Raw genomic sequence first — 19,997 nt, 5'->3', positions numbered from 1 at the left:
TTGAAGGCAGACGCCTAACTGACTGAGCCACCCAGGCACCCCCAAGTTTTCCCTTTTTAAAAGAAGGCATTGAAATAAAGCAGTTCAGCCTATAGTTTTGTCTATGTCATTCTAAAATGTGTAACATCAGAATCCCTTTAAAGTAACCCACATTGGGCAGAAGGCTACTAATCAACCCCTTCTTTTCATTTGAAGCGTTTCTTTCAGGGAAATTGTGGTGAGCCTGCTATCCCATCAGGTGTTACTCCAGAACTTGTATGACATCTTGTTAGAAGAGTTCGTCAAGGGCCCCTCCCCTGGGGAGGAGAAGACGGTGCAAGTCCCGGAGGCCAAGCTGGCCGGCTTCCTCAGGTACATCTCCATGCAGAACCTGGCGGTCATCTTTGACCTGCTGCTGGACTCGTACAGGACGGCGCGGGAGTTCGACACCAGCCCCGGGCTGAAGTGCCTGCTGAAGAAGGTGTCGGGCATTGGAGGGGCGGCCAACCTCTACCGCCAGTCCGCCATGAGTTTTAATATTTATTTCCACGCGCTGGTCTGTGCTGTCCTCACCAACCAGGAAACCATCACCGCCGAGCAAGTGAAGAAGGTGCTTTTTGAGGACGAGGAGAGAAGCACAGATTCGTCCCAGCAGTGCTCATCCGAAGACGAAGACATTTTCGAGGAGACGGCCCAGGTGAGCCCCCCGAGGGGCAAGGAGAAGAGGCAGTGGCGGGCCCGGCTGCCCTCCCTGAGCGTGCAGCCCATCAGCAACGCCGACTGGGTGTGGCTGGTCAAGCGGCTGCACAAGCTGTGCATGGAGCTGTGCAACAACTACATCCAGATGCACCTGGACCTGGAGAGCAGCCTGGAGGAGGCCCCCGTCTTCAAGACGGATCCGTTCTTCATCCTTCCATCCTTCCAGTCAGAGTCGTCCACCCCCTCAACCGGGGGGTTCTCGGGGAAAGACACCCCTTCCGAGGACGACCGGAGCCAGACCCGGGATCACGCCAGCGAGGCCGGCAGCCTGAGGGTGGCCGGCGGGGACTTGCTGCTGCTGCCGCCGAGCCCCAAGGTGGAGAAGAAGGACCCCAGCCGGAAGAAGGAATGGTGGGAGAACGCGGGCAACAAGATCTATACCATGGCCACCGACAAAACCATCTCCAAGCTGATGACCGAATACAAAAAGAGGAAGCAGCAGCATAACCTGCCCACGTTCCCCAAAGAGGTCAAAGGGGAGAAGAAGGGAGAGCCACTGGGTCCGCGGGGCCAGGACTCCCCGCTGCTTCAGCGTCCCCAGCACTTGATAGACCAGGGCCAGATGCGCCATTCATTCAGCGCGGGCCCCGAGCTGCTGCGACAGGAGAAGAGGCCCCGCTCCGGCTCCACCGGGAGCTCCCTGAGTGTCTCCGTGAGGGATGCCGAGGCACAGATCCAGGTGGGTTCTCATCAGCCTGGGGGTGCCGGGAGGCACAGCTGGCAGTGTGTGTGTTGGGGGGTGGGGGGGCTGGCCTTCCAGGGACAGACGTGTCCTCCTCAGGGAACACTCACACATTGTACAAGTCGATAGACACCAGTAGGAGACCAACCCATTTCCCCACCAAAGTCAGAGGGAGGGTGGGCCGAGCCTAACCCAGAGCATCTGTCTGGGTCAATATATCAGTGTGAAATTTTACTGTTACATAACTTCAGGAATTATTTTTAGGGGTTATAAGAGATATTGAGAACTCAGAACTCACCTGGATAAACAAGATGAAGCTGAAACTTCTAAAGGAGTTGTGCTTTCGCTGGCATAGGGTCCTGAGTTGATGTTTGGAAGAGGCATGGAAGAAACGTGTAAAGGAAAAAAAGCAAAGTGCCTATTATTATGTGGTTATACCAATAAATACCAATGTTTTCATCTCGAGGTTTTCTAACCCATTAGAAGCACACAACACATCTCATTCTTTAGAGGCTTTGACTGTTCCTGTTCCTTCATATATTTAATACTCGTAATTCCATGGTATATCAAAAACAGCTTGAGAAGAAAACAATGTTAGTGCTGTTTGTTCAATTTAAGAATAGATGAGATGGCAAAAGAAACAGAGGGATCTAGAGTCATAGAGACCCTTTAAAAATAATCCAGGTGTTTAAATTTGGGCTCCTGTCACAAGTATAAGTTGGAAGATCTGAGATCCTAGGATTCTGTGAACTGACACAAAAATGTGTTCTCAGAATAAACATAAATTTGGACTTAGCATGACTCTTGCAGGATGCCTTATTTTCCTGTAAGGTACTTGAATGTAGAACCAAACTTCAGAATCCAGAAAAAGCAGACTAGATTTGTAAAAGTCCAATCAAACAGAAATGTATGGTTGTTCTATAATAGATGACCCTCTTGACAAATAACATGTCTTAATTTTCTTCATGTCTTGGAGATTTGCTTGATTTTAAAAAGTTATTCTGAGGGAAGGTCGTCCTATTCCAGTTTGCTCGGCATTATAGAGACTGATAATTTAAAATGTCCTATCGAAATTTCACTATGAGAAGGCAAGAGTGCCTTTTAAAATCTGAGGAATAAATAAGATTTTGTACAGGCATACCTTGGAGATACTGTGGGTTTAACTCCAGACAACTGGAGTAAAGCAAATATCAAAGTGAATCAGATGCATTTTTTGGTTTCCCAGTGCATGTGAAAGTTATGTTTACATTATACTGTAGTCTATGAAGTGTGTAATAGCATATCTAGAAATATATATATATATCTATACACACGCCTTAATTTAAAAAATACTTTATTGCTAAACAATGCTAACCATCATCTGAAGTTTTCAGTCAGTCTTTCTGCCAATGGAAGGTCTTGCCTCGACATTGACGGCTGCTGACTCATCAGGGTAGTGGCTGCTGAAGGTTGGGATGGCTGTGACAGTTTCTTAAAGTAAGGCAACAATAAAGTTTACTGCATTGACTCTTCCACGAACAACTTCTCTGTAGCATGCGATGCTGTTTGGTAACATTTACCCATAGTAGAACTTCTTTCAAAACGGAAGTCATTCTTCTCAAACCCTGTAGCTGCTTTGTCAACTAAATTTATATGACATTCTAAATCCTTAGTTGTCACTTCAGCAGTCCTCATGGCATCTTCACCAGGAGTAGTTTCCATCTCAAGACACCACTTTTTTGCTCATCCATAAGCAGCAGCTCCTCATCTGTTCAGGTTTTATCAAGAGATTGCAGCAATCCAGTCCCATCTGCAGGCTAATTCTAGTTCCCCCGTGTTCCCACCGCAGTTACTTCTGCCACTGAAGTCCTGAACTCTCACCGTCATCCACGAGGTTGGAATCAGCTTCTTCCAAACTCCTGTTCATGTTGATGTCTTGATCTCTTCCCATGAATCACGAATGTTCTTAATGGCATCCAGAATAGTGAATATTTTTCCAGGTTCTCAATATACTTTGCCCAGATTCATCAGAGGAATCACTATCCATGGCAGTCATAGCTTTACAAAATGGATTTCTTATATAATGACTCCTTGATCCATGGACTGCAGAAGAGATGTTGTGTTAGTGGGCATGAAAATAGCAGTAATCTCACTGTGTATCTTCATCAGAGCTCTTAAGTAACCAGAGCATTATCAATGAGCAGTACTATTTTTTATTTTTTAAAATTTCAATTCACCAGCATACAGGGCAATCATCAGTGTTTGATGTAGTGTTCAGTGATCCATTAGTTGCATATCACACCTAGTGCTCATCAGATCATGGGCCCTTCTTAATGCCCATCACCCAGTTACTTCATCCCCCAACCCTCCCCCCCCTTCTGCAACCCTCAGGTTGTTTCCTGGGATCAAGAGTCTCTCATGATTTGTCTCCCTCTCTGATTTCTTCCCATTTAGTTTTCCCTCCCTTCCCCTGTGGTCTTCTGCGCTATTCCTTATGTTCCACAGAGGAGTGAAACCATATGACAGTTGTCTTTCTCTAATTGACTTATTTCACTTAGCATAATCCCCTCCAGTTCCATCCATGTCAATGCAAATAGTAGGTATTCATCCTTTCTGATGGCTGACCAATATCCCATTGTATATATGAACCACATCTTCTTTACCCATTCGTCTGGAAGGGGTCTTGGCTCCTTCACAGTTTGGATATCATGGACATTGCTGCTATGAACAATGGGGTACAGGTGCCCCTTTGTTTCACTACATCTGTATCTTCGGGATAAATACCCAGTGGTGCAATTGCTGGGTTGTAGGGTAACTGTTTTTAACTTCTTGAGCAACCTCTGTACTATTTTCAAAAAGTAGTAGTATTTTAAAAGGAATCTTTTTTTCTGGGTAGTAGTTCTCAACAAGGGGCTTAAAATACTCAGTAAACCATGTTGTAAACAGATGTTCTGTCATCCAGGCTTTGTTCTTCCATTTAAGGAGCACAGGCAGAGTAGATTTAGTATAATTCTTAAGGGTCCTAGAATTTTCAGAATGGTAAATGAGCACTGGCTTCTGCTGAAAGTCCCCAGCTGCATTAGCCCCTAACTAGTCAGTCTATTCTTTCAAGCCAGCCATTGACTTCTCTATTGCTATGACGTCCTAGATGGCATCTTCCCATAGACAGCTATTTTATCTAACTGAAAATCTGTTGTCTTGTGTAGCCAGCTTCGTGAATGATTGAGCCAGACCTTCTGGAGAACTTCCTGCAGCTTCTACATCAGCACTTGCTACTTCACCTCGCAACTTTCTGTTATGGAAACAGCTTTTTCCCTTAAACCTTATGAACCCACTTCTGCAAACTTTAGACTTTTCTTCTGCAGCTTCCACACCTCCCCAGCCCTCACAGGATTGAAGAGGGTTAGCACCTTGCTCTGGATTAGGCTTTGGCTGAAGGGAATGTTGTGGCTGTTTTGATCTTCTATCCAGACCACTCAGACTTTCTCCATATCAGCACTAAGGTTGTTTCTCTTTCTTGTCATCTGTGTCTTCACTGGAGTAGCACTTTTCATCTCCTTCAGGAACTTTCCCTTTGCATTCACAACTTGGCTAACCTAGGCTAGAAGCTAGGCTCTTGTGCCAATCTTGGCTTTCATCATGCCTTCCTCACTAAGGCTAGGTTTTGATTTAAAGGGAGAGACCTGTGACTCTTCCTATTCTTTGAAAACTTTAGAGGCCAGTGTGGGGTTATTAATTGGCCTAGCTTCAGTAACTGTTGTGTCTCAGGGAGTAGGGAGACCTGAGCAGCAGGAGAGAGATGAGGGAGCTTGTCAGTGGAGCAGTCAGAACACACACATTTATCGAGTATGTTTACCATTCTATATAGGCACCCCAAAACAAGCATAGCATCATCAAAGATCACTGAGCACAGATCACCATAACAAATAATATAATAATAATGCAAAAGTTTGAAATATTGTGAAAATTGCCAAAATGTGACACAGAGATACCAAGTGAGCAAATGCTGTGGGGAAAATGGTGCCACCAATGGACGTGCTCCACACAGGGCTGCACAGATGTTCAGTCTGAAAAGAGAAAAAAGAAAAAGCAATATCTGGGAAACACAGTACGGTAAAGCAAAGCACAATAAAACAAGGTATGCAGTCCATGAAACCTGAAAATAAGGTATTCCTAATGTTTTTTTTTTTTTTTTTTTTTTAAAGATTTTATTTATTTATTTGACAGAGATCACAAGTAGATAGAGAGGCAGGCAGAGAGAGAGAGAGGGAAGCAGGCTCCCTGCTGAGCAGAGAGCCCGATGCGGGACTCGATCCCAGGACCCCGAGATCATGACCTGAGCCAAAGGCAGTGGCTTAATCCACTGAGCCACCCAGGCGTCCCAGGTATTCCTAATGTTAAAGGAGACTCTGCTCTGCCTTGTATAGATGAACTTAAAATGACAACTTTTAGCCACATTAAATTAGTAAAGACTGATTTATTGCAACCTAAAGCCTGAGAAAACTCACCTGGCAATTGGCAGGGCTTAGCCACACACCTGAGAGTTCAAATGAACCTAGAGAAAGCTGCTAATAATTCTCCTCAATCCTTTCTCGTAGGCCTGGACCAACATGGTGCTAACCGTTCTTAATCAGATTCAGATCCTCCCAGACCAGACCTTCACAGCCCTCCAGCCGGCAGTTTTCCCGTGCATCAGCCAGCTGACCTGCCACGTGACGGACATCAGAGTGCGCCAGGCTGTGAGGGAATGGCTGGGCAGAGTGGGCCGGGTCTATGACATCATCGTGTAGAAGACTCACATTGAGGAAACAGAATCACGAAGGTTAGAGAATGCCCACCAGTCCCCAATGGATAGCATTTGCCCCACTACCAGCCCCACTGAAACCAGTGTCAGAGAACAGTCTACCGGTCCCTCGCTAATCAGCACTGGGGCCATTCTGGACACTCACCTTGTATTTGGAGGACACCAATGATACTCTGATTTTGCACATTATTTCAGAAACGTCTCCATTCTTTGACACATTTCTAAATCTTGATGTCTGTTTCCCAGTGCTTTTGCCTGCCATGCTACTCCCAAAAGGGTCCCTTTGAAGGACTACTCCTTTGAAAACGCCACACTGATCCATTTGATTTTTTTTCTTTTGAATGCAATTGTTAAGGAAATATCCACTGGTAAGTCATGCTGATGTGTAGGCACTCTGGCATCTAGTAGCAGACAATCTTCATTGGAAGAAGATTTCCATTATGATTATGGGCTTAGCAGGGAAGAAAACAGCTGGAAAAACAATTCTGGGTGTCATGAGCAAAAAAGGGGTGACTTTCTCTGTAACATGTTCCAGAACATTTCAAAGTTGTCCTAAATTGTCAAGATTTTCTGGTTGGCATAACCAGATTCTTTTAAGGTACTGTTGTGCCTTTATTTCTCTATTTCTCAAGGAAGAAAATGCTTTCCTGGCAGGGTTTTAAGTCTGTGTCCTGGCAGCTGTTGACACACAGCTCCTAGTACAGTGGCTGATACATTTCCTGCTAGGAGACGTGAGACTGCCCTGCCATCCTGGCTTCCCATTAGTCTTTGCTTTTTGTTCCCAAGGCAAAACAGGAAAGGGAAAGAAAAAAACGGTGCCTTAGTTTCTTGTTGCACAGACATTTCTATGCTCCAGTTATCTGAACATAAGGCAGAACATCAGGTTTTTAAGAAAACAAAATATTAACATGCAACTCGTTTTGTATCAGCACCCTTGGAGGAAAGGACTCCGTTCTCCATCCAGTGAGCAGACTTCTCAGGGAACGGGGCAGGAAGTGTGGGGTGGTAGGGAGACAGCTGGGAGGGGTGAGAAAGGAGACTGGGAGGAAGTCATTTTAAACCTTAAAATATTATACAACCGTCACATGAAATTACAGTGTCAGACATCCAAGCTCCAGTCTCAGAAGAAAATAAAACTAAAGGAGGAGGGGACCAGGTGAAATTTAGGAAATAAAGTTTTTCTATTTAAAATATTTGTCCTCTCTGGAAAGTAAATTTACCCTATGTCTGAGGTCTTTCTAAATGGCTATTTTTACATGGATTTTTTCTTTTAGATAGAACTAGAAAATTAATTTGGAACCTTCATCTTATTTACAACATACTTAATAGTTCTTAAATTATAATGATTGAAACTCCTCAGTCAAGCCCACTCGTGTACATTCTAGAAAGTAGAGTTAGTTCCTAAGACATACGTTATCATCTTCCCAGCCCCTAAAAATGTGTTCATAATTGAGTATCATTCTTTTAAAATAAAACATCAACTCTTCAGTATAGGAGTAAGGATTTAAAACTTACAACTTTACTCAGTGCGGATTTGTAAACTTTGTCTTCCTTGAGAAAAAAGTAACTATCTACAAGGTTAAGATGAAGACAGGGTTCCGTGATTTGTTTAGGCAATATAAAAGAACCCCATCATTCCATATACCATCTAGAAATCACCACAGAGTTCAGAAGACATATTTCAGTTCTACAACACATTCCCTTTGCCTTCAGGTTTTACCCAGTAGACAAATAAGTTTAGAAACAGATCAACTATTTGATGTTAAGCAATGACCTTCGGGGATAGCAGTGAGCTATTATCTATAAAATTTTTAAATTTTGGAAGTAGAATTGAAAGGTACTTTCTCCTTTTTGTTTTAACAAAAGCTACAAAAAGAAACGGAACCACCATGATTTACTGCTTATCTGAGGTTTAGCTCCCCTTTTTACCATGAGGACCCCAAAATTTACTTTGACGGTGAGGAAGAAGCTTCAGTAGAGTGTCAAATCAGAATTATTATAAAATGCTTATATGTAGCAACTTTTTAAGAAATATAAAAATTCAAGGAAAGCCAGTCTCAATGTAGAATGTAATGTCCCAGAGTATGTTAATTGTTTAGAAATCAGACTCCATTCTCCCATAGATTTTCTGTTATGAGATCCAAGGCTAGTTTATGAAAATAAACTGATCACAGATTCCAAGAATTAAAAAGTGAGGAATTGTACATAGTTCTTTACCTACAGTTTTTAAGACAGTTTTGACCCCTTCCTATCATCAATTCTGCAGTCTACCCCAAGGCCTGCATTGGTCTCTGCCCACCTCCATTCCCAGCATACCCCATGCTCCAGAGCTACACCAGATTTCAAGCTGAAAGCTAGCTAAACCACCTTAATGCTTCCCAGAGGTATTTGTGGTTGCCAAAAAGGATATTGCCTGATGCAAATAATCTCTAATGAATAGGACGTCAGGTCACAGTGAAGTCCATCTTCTCCGGGGTAGAGAGGAACCCTAAGTAGATAAGCGATCCCTTTCCAGACTGCCCTGGTCAACTTCTCACACTCTCTTGGTGTCTTGGTTTCTGCCTTTCCCCATCTCTTCCTTCACTCCCTCTCTCCCAAGGTCTCTGAAAGACCAAGGTCAAGACAGCCTTGGTGGTTAAAAACAGTCACTACCATATATTTACTGATCTAAGCAGAATAAGATTTTCACGTTGCTTTCAGTTGCTTGTATTTACTTTAAGGTTGGGAATTACTCTTTTTAATATTTTGGTAAAGTATGTATCATGAAAGCACCTAGAAAATTCAAAGTGTTTAGGAATTCCTGGCCGCCAAGTAGACCACATTTATCAGATTTTTTCCTTGCCATAAGGGCAGAGTTTTGTTTTGTTTTGTTTTTTTAAGATTTTTTATTTATTTATTTGACAGAGAGAGATACAAGTAGGCAGAGAGGCAGGCAGAGAGAGTGAGAGGGAAGCAGGCTCCCTGCCGAGCAGAGAGCCTGATGCGGGACTCGATCCCAGGACCCTGAGATCATGACCTGAGCCGAAGGCAGCGGCTTAAACCACTGAGCCACCCAGGCGCCCCCATAAGGGCAGAGTTTAATGGAAGGCTAAGATCTCTCCCAGCTCTTGCCTCTCCTGATTAGCTTCTAAAAATGGTTCTGCCTCTTTACACCACCTAATTCTCTCTCCCCTTATGATTATTTTCTAGCCTTCACCATCAATATAAAACTAGGGCATGTTCTACCATCTTTATGCTATTTAGTGACTGATCAAGGCAGATTCTAACATACATAACAGCTCTGATTAAAATATTTGTAATCAGATGTGACAAAGATTTAACATAATTCAAAAGTACCTTTAAATGGAAACTTCTTGGTACAGTATCACCAGGCTTTTAGCTCTTGCCGTTTTAAGAAGAAGGCTTATACAGAGTCAGTAGAGAAAGTCAAATGATCTATAACCATAAGAAGGTAATGCAATTGTATAATGGATAATCCCGGACTTCCTCCAAATACATCACAAGACTGCTTAGGTAGCAATGTTTTTCTTAGAAAAGAAAATCCTTTTGTGTTCCACCCATCAAACTAAGCAGAATAAAGACCTTTGTTGGGAGCTGGTAACCACAGCAAGAATTTACAAACGGCGGGGCGTGGTGACATTTGTCAAGAGCCACTGTGAACGTAGACCTGACCTACATTAGCATTTCACCTGGCCAAACGGGCATAGATTTCCTCATTTTTTTTCAGATGAGGATACAGACCCAGGGAGGTTAAGAAACTGGCGCGAGATAGCCAATAAATGACAAAACGCATTGCCAAAGAGGTGTTCCTGAATTCGAAGGCCATGCTCTCTACGACACTGTGCTCAAAGTACACAGAGTAAGCACTTTAGTGTTTCAAGGAATTAAAAAGTTAAAATGAGTCGAAAATATCTGATTGGTGTCCCAGATATGCTATGATATAGGGATTTTTCAAATAGGGTTAAAAAAAAGAAAAAGCTAGTGTTTATACAAAGAAAGATCACATGTAACGTAATGTTTTAAGTGAAAATAAAACAAGGTCTGAACTTGAGTCTTAAAACAGGCCTTCAGTGGTAACTTAGAAAACTTGCCTAATTAGTTGGAAATGATGGAATATTATTGCTCATGGCCAGCTGCTACGCAGAAAAACGTGGCAGTCTGTGTCCCGAATGACATGTACGCTTGGTAAACTTTTTTCAATTGTCATTTAACCACTCAAAATAAAGTGCCCTGTAGCCAACAGTGCCTCTCTACTTGCTTCCCTGGGAAGTATATAGTAGTAAAAATGGAAGTTATCATCAAAAGTTTGGGAATATGCAAAATAAATTATAACCGGTTTTCAAATGCACTCTCTGAAGAGGAAGCTACGGGTAAGACAGGATTGTTTAAAGATCCAGGGACTGGAGGCATCAGGTCAATATCCATAGTAACCATGTGCCATATGCCTAAATATTTCTACATACTCTGCAGACAAGGAAACAGGCAGAAGGAAAATCCAACATATTGCATTAAGCAGGTGACGGAACTTGGATACAAATGGGTACCACTTAGGTGATCCTAGGGACATTTAGTGTGGCCTTAAAAAAGTAAGAGACTCTTTTTAAGCACTTTTTATTGGAAATATGAACTTGCTATGGGGCAAGACTTGTGAAACTAGTAAAGAATTCATAACTATACTTCATCAAAAAAATTGTGTTCTCTTCCCTCGTAGTAGAGCTATCTAGAAAACTGTCTCTCCTCTGTGAGCTCCTCTTCCTCTGCTTGTAATTGTTTGTATTCAATGTGGAAGTAAGAAATAGTTTAATACGAAGTTTTGGACTAGAACATCACTTAGATTTCCAAAATACAATTATTGCTTCAGGGAAAACAGACCAAAAAAAAAAAAAAATTATCCCCGGGGATAATTTATGAGAAACTCAGTTGAGAACTATGCTCAATTTCCTCATAAACTATGGCACCACTTACTAATTAAAGAAAACTCGATACCACACCACTAGCACCATACAAAACCTTTCCCTTCTATCTTTGTGTCATAATGCATGAGAGCTCCAGGGAGGAGAGACTGGCTGACCATCTTAGCAACAAAACTTTATCAGCTGCTGATGAATCCCATCCAGTTATGGTCCTTCCGGCCTTTCAACCACCAAGGATTATTTGTACTATTAATTACTATCCTGAAGGTTAAGTAGTGGTTGTGTAGTATCTTTTGACTTTGTTCTGAAGTGGTTCTCAAACATTAGCACCCATCAGGATCACCTGGAGGGCTTGTTAAAACAGGTTGTTGGGCCCACGCCCAGGGTGTCGGATTTAGTAGGCCTGGAAATTTGCATTTCTGACAAGGACCCAGGTGAGGCCAATGCTGCTCGTCTGGTAGGCCTGGAAATTTGCATTTCTGACAAGGACCCAGGTGAGGCCAATGCTGCTCGTCTGGGGACCACACTCTGAGAACCACCTTGAAAACATTACCAGCTACTATCTTTAAGATCAGCCTGACTTATCAAGCTCAAGAGAAACACCAAACTGAACCTTGGGCAGACAACTTGGGATTGAATTCTCTACAGCATTCCTATTCCATCTTCCCAGTTTCTAGGTTTATTATACCAACAATTCGATTTTTTACAAGCTAAAAGACAATGAATGTATCTGTTCAATGGAACAGTGAGATCTGTGTAAACTTCTTGTCTTTGTATTTAGAAACACTGGTTCTATGGATAATCATTTGTATCATGTTGACCTTTGACTTGTACTGATGTGATTTTAAATTTCGATATGTAGGGTTTGAGTTTCTTCTGTCATTACAGCTTTACTGTTCCCATCTCAACTCTGTCACAGCCTTGGCTCCTGGCTTCCAGAGGTTTTTGAGTAGTTGCTTGCTTGCCAGTAGGTTTCTCTCTCTCATTAGTCACCCAAATATTGACACTTCAAAATGATGTTACACTACTTGATGTACCTTCATCTTTCACTTAACGGGTGTAGATTAATATTTTAATTTACTGTGTACTTGTCAAGAGTCTACCAAGTGGTTTCAAAGACATTTGCAAACTGAACAACTCCCTTTCGAGCAGTACATGTGTCTGTTTTAAGGACTTTTCAGTAAACGTGGTTGTGTTCATATCCACACAGCGAAGACTGTATTCTCTCATCTTCCAATGGTGGGAGAAATGTACACATGCATCAGTATGCTTTGGGAATACAGTGAAATCATAATTCAAATATAGGTGGGGCCTTAGTTTACTTCCTAACACTTTGATTAATTAGCTTTGAAAATTCTTTTTGCATTAAAAAAAGGATCGTCAAATAATTCAAGAGAAAAAATTAAGTACCTTAAAATTATCATCCACGTATAAACTATAGTAATTACATATAATTCTTATTGATTTAATTTTCTCTAAAGCCTTCTGCTTGAATATTCTGACATCATTTAAATTACTTTAGGTTATTGTATAAACAGAAAGTAATGACAATATTTGCTAGAATTAGTGAGATCAGAAAGCCTGTCAAAGTGCTAATGATACTAAAGAATCAAGTTCTTGCTTCTGTGGATGGAAATAATCCAAGTGGTTTATTTCACTTTTGTTTTCCATAATCTGTTTTGGAAATTAGGTTTGCTTTTAGTTCTTCTAATAGTAATTGATTTTCAAATTAAATTTAAAATATTAATCTCTAGGAATAATTTATTTCCAACTTATGTTACCAACTGGTGCCAAAAAAGGGAGAGGGGAATCTAAAAGCCAATCTTTCGAGCTACCACATACAATATGTTTTCAAGTTAGGGAATCTTGGGCCCTGACACTACCAGCCACCAATGGTCACCCATGGCGACCTCATGATTACATGTGGGCTACCTTGTATTCCTCCCTTGGCAATTCTTCCATCTAAATTTTGTGGGAAGTGGTTCTCTGTAATAAAAATTCATTTCCTGCTAAATAGGCAAACTGGACAAAGATTAATGGTGTTAATATTTTGGGTTTCACTTCAATGGAAACCATACAGTAGGATATCCAGGTATGGCATGCTAGGGACAGGAACAGGTGCCTAGAGGGAAAGAGTAACTTCACTTATTTTTCTTTGTTGATTTGTTTTCAGTAGATGGGTGGGGGTGGGAGGAAGGGAGCTAAGAATAAGATGTTTATTGCCCTAATCATGCCAAAAGACTATTATTTAAGATTGTTTTCCTGCTTTTCTAAGAGAAATAAATTACATTATAAATAGTTCCCCAACTATCATTTCCCACTCTAAATAAAGCCAGTGGGTGGTAAGTGTTCTTTTATCCCTTCTTATACTATGCCAAAGAATTGACTTGTTTCCACTAAAAATTATAAATAAATGAAGCTTGGTATAGCCATAATGATTTGAGTCAGTATACCATTTTATCTATAAAATGCAGAATTCATCCTTGCAATCCCATTCACCAGGAGCCTTGAAGCATTTTGTTTACTCCAAAGGACTTGTCAAGGAAGTACAGTTTTTATTTTGCCTTCTTATTTAGTTTGCTCACATTTATTAATTTAAAAAAAACCCTGAAACTACTCTCCTTTGTATGTTGATAAACTGTTTGATTTGATAGAATCTGTCTGTTCATTGTTTAACAGGTCCCTGTAAACAAGCTTGCAAGTGTATTTTGTGTACATTTTATCTGAAGTGAAAATGAAAATTCTAAAGAGAAAATATTTTAAAAGATATTGTATTTATGTTGCCTGTGTTGTAGAATAAAAATTCAAATGCATTAAAAAAAACCTATGTGAAATAGTTTTCTTTACCTAATAAGTGTATCAAAATAATTTATATAAATACCTTATGTTTATAGAATTTGGCCAAAAAAATGAGGTTCCTTTTTCTATGGAATTTCACAACTGAATGAAGAGGCCCCTTCCAGTTCCATAACACAGAGATGGTCACTGTTAACAATTGGGTACATGCCTAGAAAGTACATTTAAAGAAATATATATATATACATATATATGTATATATATATATATAACCTATATATAATTTTTTAAATATTTTATTTATTTATTTAAAGCAGGTCTCATACCTAACTGAGGTTTGAATTCAGAATCCAGAGATCAAGAGTCCCATGCTCTACCAACTGAGCCAGGAGGGCACCCCTATAATTTTTTTTCTTTTTAAAATAAATTCATAATATCAGTAGATATTATAATAAATAAAATATTTATTAAAAATAAAAATAAAATAAATTTATTTAAAATTTATTTAAAATAAATAGAATTTATTCATTACAAAATTTGTTACCTTTTGTTCAAAAATAATTAAATCCTTCAATTAATAGAAATAATATTATTAGAAGGTAGTTACTGAAAAGAGAATACAGCCACTTTTAACATCATGGTCTTATTAAATTGCAGCTTTAAAACTGTTTCAAAAGCCTATAATAGTATAAGCCTAGGCATCATCATGCCTAAATTGTGCAAAGTTGGCCATTAGAAGGATAAAAGAAGTCCAAGATGCCTAGGGATGGAATCTGTGTACATGACTTTAAACCATGGTTCTCATTCTATCATACACTGGCAATCTCACAGTTGTATCATGAAAACACTGTCCCTTTCCTCTTATGGATGAAATAAAACTATATTAGATACTACTATATTTTGCATATGGACATCACAAACATAAGTGACCAACCATGTTCATGGATGGAGAGGAGCAGAGCCAAGGCGGCCCTGGACTTGAGCCTGAAAAGCAGAGTCCACATCCCAAGCTTTACCCCTTCTCAGGAGTGGGAAAACCATACAACATTTGAGTACAGAGCTCAAGGTTCCCACACTGTAGAATGAATATAAACTCTAACCTCAGAGCTGCTTCAAGATAACATGAAAGCCCCAATGTTGCAGTACTTTGTAAATGCTAATAACTACTAAATGCAGTACTACTGTGTGCTGGAGAATAAGCCATCTCAGAAATAGCGCCACTATTTTGCAAGATAATTTATAGTTGAGACCTCATGTGTACATGTCCTTGATATTCATAGCCATGAATACACTCCAACACAAAAAGCTTAACTTCTGTGCCAATCATATACAAGGAGGTTAGCAGCCCAGATGCAGATCTCTTTAATCAAACTTTTTGGAAATAAATTCCAGGTCAATAGCCAGTTCTTCTATTATTAATATCCAGCAATGAATATAATATGTGCATTAATCTTATGTATTTCTTTAAAGTAGAGACGATATGCTTCAGCTATTTGGCTTATGATCAAAACTTGCATAATCTAGCTTTGATAAATATTTCATCTCGCTCATTAGAAAATTCATTTTCCCATCTGGCTTAAAGGTAGGTTCAATAAGAAAGTGAAAATAGAATTGAAGCATAATGTAATATTGTGGCTTTCACATATTGACAAACATTCCTGTTATCTCCAGCCTTTGAAAGAATACTCTAAAAGTTTGCCTTTTCTCTCTTCCTTGTTTATTTTTATAGGTTCCTAGTTACAACATCAAGTCATAGGCACCCCCAATCTGCCCCACTAATTTAATCTGATTGCTCAAAATGTTTTGTTGTCAGAGAAACAAACTCTCCAGCTTAATGATCTCATGCAGACTGAGAGGGGGCAACAGCATAATTAAATCCCAGAAAAGTTTATAAGCAGTTTCTAAATCAGGAAAAAAAAAAAAAGTTGATCTCAACCTGAAAGGATCAAATTTACAACAGTCTAGACCTGGGAATCCAAACACTGAACTTCAGTTGACTTCGACCTGGTTTCCCAGTCTCTTGCAGAGAATAACCTTCAAGAAGATAAATTAGATGATAAATGTTGTGAAGCAGAAGGCTCCATCATACCTCAACTTGAAAAAATAAGAATCAAAGTTAATTTACCAGCTGTAAAGAAGAAGATACTGTTGGCTATATTATAGTTAAAAATTCAATATTCCTTCGAATCAGTAAATACTCAATGAGTTTTCTAAGATGACAATAAGTTATAAAAGTAACATTATTCTAAAAGCCTAGAATAGATTTTTCTTTCAAGTGGGAGGAATAGATACTACCACGGACTGTCAGGTCAAACCATTTGGAAATGAGCTTGTTGGAAAACCGAGCCTTATCAACTGAAGACACTGGCGATGTTTACATTAGTACAAATTTAGGGAGTTAAATTTTACATTATTAAATTGGTAAATTTATTTTAAGTAGCTCTTATTCCAATGAGGTGGAAAAGCCTATAAAACCCTTGGGGATTAGAGCATGCCCTAAGGATAATAATTATATCTCCTCTCACCAGGTCTCCCTCAGCCCCCTGCCAGGTTTGGCTGGCGGAGGGTTTGGTGGGGGCAGGAGGGGATGCTCTGCCCCACCCCACACACACAGCTGGCCTGTGTCCTGCTTCCTTCCCTCTCATGCCACTCCAATGAATCAAATGGTAAGAAGTTAACATAATCATAGGTGCACGGGATTCATTACTTATCAGAATAACCGGGACTGGGTCTTTTGTGAAACTCTTGACTGGCCAATATTCAGGAATGGGCATAGATACAAATTACAGGACCAGATCCCTGATTCAAAGATCATAGATGAATCTACCAGGGCTTCTTTCTTGAATATAAGTCTTTCTTCAAAAGCATTAAGTAGAATCCTGTGACTAACAAGTAATCGAGATACTAACCCATGTTCTTTTTTCTCCCCGTATTCAAGTAGGTAACTGGCTCAGGGGTTCATTGTTTCAGGGGAGGGTTATGATGGGGCAGAATGACAATTAATTGCCTGGGACATTTTCTGGCTCTTATACTCCAAAAGCCTAAGCCATACACATACATGTGCATATATATGTATGTATACACACACAGTTTGGGCTTTTTTAATATGGGTTTTGAGGGAAGAATGCCATCGAAAGGGAGGTTATAGACAAACTCTCTAGGCTAGAAACATAAGGAGAAAGAATTCCTTTGTCCTTGACTAGAAGTGAATCCCCAGGGATGTAAGGAAGCAGGGAAAAGAGGTTCAGTAGCAGGAAGACAACAGGTCAGGGAGGACCGTTGCAATGACAAAACTCTAAGAGTCCAGAGAAGGCCAGTCTGCATGGTGTTCCTTGCCTGCAGGTTGACCAGCTAGCCTGGGGAAAAGTCCCAGTCTCTGGTTGTGGCACAGGGTAGCAGAAAGATCTCCACACCTCCTGGTGTAGAAGCAGCATAGTGAGCAGGCACCTGTAGAGAACAGAAGCTTGGAATACTTTTTTTCATTGAGTCAGAAAAAATAAAGATCAAAATGTGATACATGAAGTTGTGGGCTGAGATTTATACCTGATTTTGTAATGAATAATCTAAAAATCACAGTATGTCTGATTTTGTAAGGTGTTTGGAATGGAGGGTAGGTAGAGGAGACAGTTGCCCCCACAAACACAAAGTTATTTCCAAGGAAGGGCCAACTGAGTTGGCAATTGGCAAGATCCCCCCACCCAGGCTCAATGTCAGTGGCCCTCAGTGTCAAAAAGTTGTCTGCCCCCTTTGGGAGCAAGTCTGTCTCATTAAATCATGAAGAATTGGGCTCCCGAACTGTCTCCGCTTGGATGTATGAGCTGTTTTGACCAAGGGCAATTTGGTTCCTCCAAATGGGCAAGGCTCCATTGCTGCAGATAAACCCAGTCAGTGTCCTCCACCTGATTCCAGATCCTTCCCCCTATTTTCTTCTGGGTGAACCTAAGCAGCTCACCTCCTCTTCTACAAGCAGCTGCAATAGTCCCACTTCAGGTTTTACCTAACCAGTAAAAGACTTTACCCATCCATGTGTATTATAGATGAATGCAGATTTAGAACTAGTTTCTTTATGTAATCATCATAAGAAATATAACAGGACAACAGTTTGCAGAGTGACTTCAACCTCTGTCAAAATCACGCGTCCCCACCTACAAGCCATCTTCCCACCTAGCTCATGTACGCCCATTACTAGCTCAGCTACCCTAGACAGTCTCAAGCTGGGATGTGTATAACATCCACTTGACTAATTGTTGAACTTGCAGGTGTCCAGGCCTTGCCTCAGAAATTCTGACCCAGGAAAAATGAGGCAGGGCTCAGAAATCTACAAGGCAACAAGCTTTCAAAAGTGTTCTGATACAGAAAACCTATGGATCACTCTTCGAAATTATTCTAAGATGCTTAGTCTTATTCTAAGATTCTTACTCAAAGAATCTGTTTCTAAGAATCTGATGTATAATCTGACCTAAAATTAAAACCTGTAAGTTTGGTCCTTAAATACAAATATTTAAGTTGGAGGCCCAGAAATACTGTAGCTGTTCAAGCCTTTACTTGCCCAGATAGCTTCACTTTAGAGCAGAGGTTTGTAACTTGGGATTCCCGAGAAATTAGGGGGTCAATGAACAAGAAAAAGAAAAATTATAGCTTTGTTTTCCCTATCTTCTTTTTTAATGTAATCTCTCCACCCAACATGTGGCTCAAACTTACAACCCCAAGATCAAGAGTCACATATTCTACCGAGTCAGACAGGCACCTCCTATTTTCACAGACTTCTAACTGAAATTTAACATGTCCTTCATTTTTTATTATAGGCAACAAACCCCCAAGATGTTGGCAGGCCTGTGACTGGTTTCCCACAAAGTCTACAGATCTCTCTCTCTTACAGATCCCTCAAAATTCCCATACTTGGGAAGCACTGGAGTTGCTATTAGAACCACTGCTAGATCTTGTTATCTAATGTGTTAATGTGTTAATACTCTTTCAGGGGCGCCTGGGTGGCTCAGTGGTTTAAGCCACTGCCTTCAGCTCAGGTTATGATCTCAGGGTCCTGGATCGAGTCCCACATCCCACTCTCTGCTCTGCAGGGAGCCTGCTTCCCTCTCACTCTCTCTGCCTGCCTCTCTGCCTACTTATGATCTCTCTCTGTCAAATAAATAAATAAAATCTTTAAAGAAATACTCTTTCAAAGGTGAATATTTTGATAACTACACTAGTTTTGTTTCCTTTTTTAATAAAATATATTTTACTATGTGCACTTAAAGGTATTTAAAATACTTTAAATTATTCTGAAAAAGGATTCATAGACTTCTCCAAACTTCAAGAAATATATGGCAAAATAATCAGCTAAAGAAATTCTGTCCAAAGGGGGGCCTGGGTAGCTCAGTGGGTTAAGCCTCTGCCTTCAGCTCGGGTCATGGTCTCAGACTTCTGGGATCGAGTTGTGCATCAGGCTCTCTGCTCAGTAGGGAGCCTGCTTCCCCCCTTTCTCTCTGCCTGCCTCTCTGCCTACTTGTGATCTCTTTCTCTCTGTCAAATAAAAAAAATCTTTAAAATTAAAAAAAAAAAGAAAGAAATCCTGTCCAAAATTCTCATAAGGAAGAATGGCTATAAATCTAGGGTAAATGCATCAAATCACATTTGGGGTAAGAGCATTTTCTCTCTCATGTCACCTTATATTTTAGTGTGATCACCTGAGAATCAGGAGTCCTAATTCCAGTTCCAGATTAGCACTGTTTGTCAGTAAATTACCTCTGAGTCTCATTCCCTCACCTGCCATGCGACAGGGCTGGTAAAGTGATTGCCAATGGCACTTGAAACATCAACCATTCCACTTTCCTGACCAAAATTCTGATAGCAAGACAGTTCCTGTAAATTCTCACAAAAGCTCTTGCTTTGGAGGCATTCAAATGGGGACAGTGCACAGATTTTTTCCGACTAAGAAGAAATGTCTCCTTCCTGTAGAGTAAAGCTTACTAAAAACATAATTCTGTACGTATTCATGAATTTTATACAAAATTCCAGTTGGTTTGAATTTTTAAAGCTCTGTAGGAAAAAAATAGAATGGCCTAAAATCTCCCTCTGCTCATATTGT

The 19,997-nt window shown here is 40.5% G+C and overlaps 1 protein-coding gene across 2 annotated transcripts in view; it reads left to right on the top strand.

Moving 5' to 3' along the window:
- The window catches only part of ARFGEF3 (ARFGEF family member 3), a 169,337-nt gene extending 160,286 nt beyond the window's left edge, over positions 1–9,051 (top strand). For both annotated transcript variants that reach the window (XM_046005551.1, XM_046005550.1), the window contains 2 exons: positions 196–1,417; positions 5,998–9,051. In XM_046005551.1, coding sequence (XP_045861507.1) covers positions 196–1,417; positions 5,998–6,189 — 1,414 coding nt within the window. In that variant the 3' untranslated portion in view covers positions 6,190–9,051. The remainder of the gene's footprint in view (positions 1–195; positions 1,418–5,997) is intronic.
- Positions 9,052–19,997: the final 10,946 nt, after the last annotated feature.

The sequence above is a fragment of the Meles meles genome, chromosome 5 (genome assembly GCF_922984935.1).
Source record: "Meles meles chromosome 5, mMelMel3.1 paternal haplotype, whole genome shotgun sequence".
NCBI lineage: Eukaryota > Metazoa > Chordata > Mammalia > Carnivora > Mustelidae > Meles > Meles meles.
The sequence above is the reverse complement of the archived record's forward strand: the minus strand, read 5'-3'. Positions and strand labels throughout refer to the sequence as shown.